At 27.1% G+C, this 2,115-nt stretch overlaps 1 protein-coding gene across 1 annotated transcript in view; it reads left to right on the forward strand.

Moving 5' to 3' along the window:
* The first annotated feature begins 520 nt into the window (after positions 1-520).
* Positions 521-2,115, forward strand: part of LOC115239188 (retinol dehydrogenase 11-like) — a 4,253-nt gene continuing 2,658 nt past the window's right edge. The window contains exons 1-2 of the mRNA XM_029813566.1: positions 521-862; positions 1,913-1,994. Of these exons, the coding sequence (XP_029669426.1) occupies positions 745-862; positions 1,913-1,994 (200 nt within the window). The 5' untranslated portion in view covers positions 521-744. The remainder of the gene's footprint in view (positions 863-1,912; positions 1,995-2,115) is intronic.

The raw sequence follows: 2,115 nt of genomic DNA on the forward strand, positions 1-2,115 counted from the left end.
GTATATATATTTAAAATACAAAAAAATATATATAGAAATAAAAAGAAATGGGCAGATATAGAATGGAATACTCATTTCTAGCTTAATATATAAAAAAAATGGAAAATGTGTGTTTCGTGCTTTTATCACAAATTTAATTTTGTTGGAAATTTAAACATGCTGTAGAAATAAATGTTTATAATTTAACATCATAATAAATATACACACTATTTTTAGATAAACGATAGATACTTGCACAATGTGCTAATAACTAGAAAAAAAGATCTCGATTGTACTGTCATCACATGCTTAGGTATGCTTGGATACACGTGCGAGATGATAGAGCAGTAAAAATACGCGACGTTGTCTGATTTTAATATATTGAATAGAATGCAAAAAATTGCTTTTTCTAACATGCATATAAAATAATAATATCGGTAATGGCGCAATTAAAAATGTCGGTATTATCGACATTTTTAGTTACGTTTAGATGAGGGCGCTAACTCGTCGGAGTTCGCCCATCGCTTTAGCCCGTCACACATTTTTTTCTTTTATCATTCAGTCTTCGTTCAGTCGCCATACTATTCTTGTCTCATTCGTGAAACGTTTCCATCTACTGATAGATAACAAAGTTTACTACTTTAGACCTTTAGAGCAATAGTTACTTTCAAGAGGATTATTAAGAGGTGATCAAACGTAGTTAATATTTGTGTTTTTGAGAAGCCATAAAGAGCACTGAAACCGTATAAAAAAAATATCGTGAAAATGTGGCTCTTTCAAAGTCAATGCACCAGTAAAACTCGTCTCGTAGGCAAAACAGTGGTTATAACAGGAGCGAATACTGGAATTGGCAAGGAAACAGCTAGAGATCTTTACAGAAGAGGTATTTTTATAGATCCACTTTATAACTTTTCAAGTTATAACAGAAATGTATAATTTTATAGAATAAATATATAAATATCTAAATTTATTATTAATATATAAATATATAAATTTTGATACGCAGATATAATATATACACGTGTACGTATATCGTATATACAGTTATATATATATCGGAGACAAAAAGCTACTACGTTTTAAGACTTTTTGCATTAAGGGGATCCAAAAGCTCGTCTGTTTTACCGACCAAAAATTATTATTTTGCACATTGAAATCTTTTTTTTAGTTGAATAGAATAATAAATCCTTTTCCACGATTTAAGTGCACATCGAAACAAAGATGAGACTTCACGAGTTTATGTTAAAAACGAAGAAAAGCTAAAAAATTACAGTTTTTTTACCGGCTTCTTGCGTCAGGTCATAACAATATTTGCTTAATATAAAAGTTTTGCAGTTTGTATGCGCAAAATAGAATAACTTCGTCTTCGGAATTGCATGAAAGAATATAGGTGAACGTTTAAAAATGTATTTAGAAGCCTAGTAAAAAACATTTCGGTGTGCAAAATTTTGTTTCAAAATTTCCCCTTAAGTCTGGCTACAAAAAAAATAGCTGAAAATATTTATTAAATTATATCGTCGAAGTTATCAGAATCTTATTTTATTCTGTAAAACTTATTCAAAATTATTGATGATAGACTGTTATAATTTCAAATAAAAAATATAAGTATTTATAAACATAAGAAATTAACTATTACTAGTGCTCCAAATTGTAATTATTTTACAAGAGCATAAAAGTTAAAAAAAATTATGCATGTTTTTTTGTTAATAAAAAATTTAAGATTACCTTAATAAATATCTTTCAGAAAATATAAGATATAAAAAAATTAATTGTTCCTTGTTTGATGAGCTTAATCAAATATATATTTCATATATATAATGCAGTTTTTTTCCAAAATCGATAAATAACAAATTATTTTACAATTTTACATGACAATTGTTATAGACACTTTCTATGTATTTATATATATAAACTATATTATATGTTTCTATAGGTGCAAGGATAATTTTGGCCTGTCGAAATATACAAAAAGCCAACGATGCACTTGAAGATATTAAAAACAATCCACCCTCGAAGTAAGAATAAATAAAGATACAGTATATGCATTGTTATTAAAACATGGACAGATTGTATCTCATATGTTTGTAATTAATTATAACTTTCTGTTTAATAAGACAATGATATGTATATATATAT

The sequence above is a fragment of the Formica exsecta genome, unplaced genomic scaffold (genome assembly GCF_003651465.1).
Source record: "Formica exsecta isolate Colony F162 unplaced genomic scaffold, ASM365146v1 scaffold365, whole genome shotgun sequence".
In the NCBI taxonomy this organism is placed as follows: domain Eukaryota; kingdom Metazoa; phylum Arthropoda; class Insecta; order Hymenoptera; family Formicidae; genus Formica; species Formica exsecta.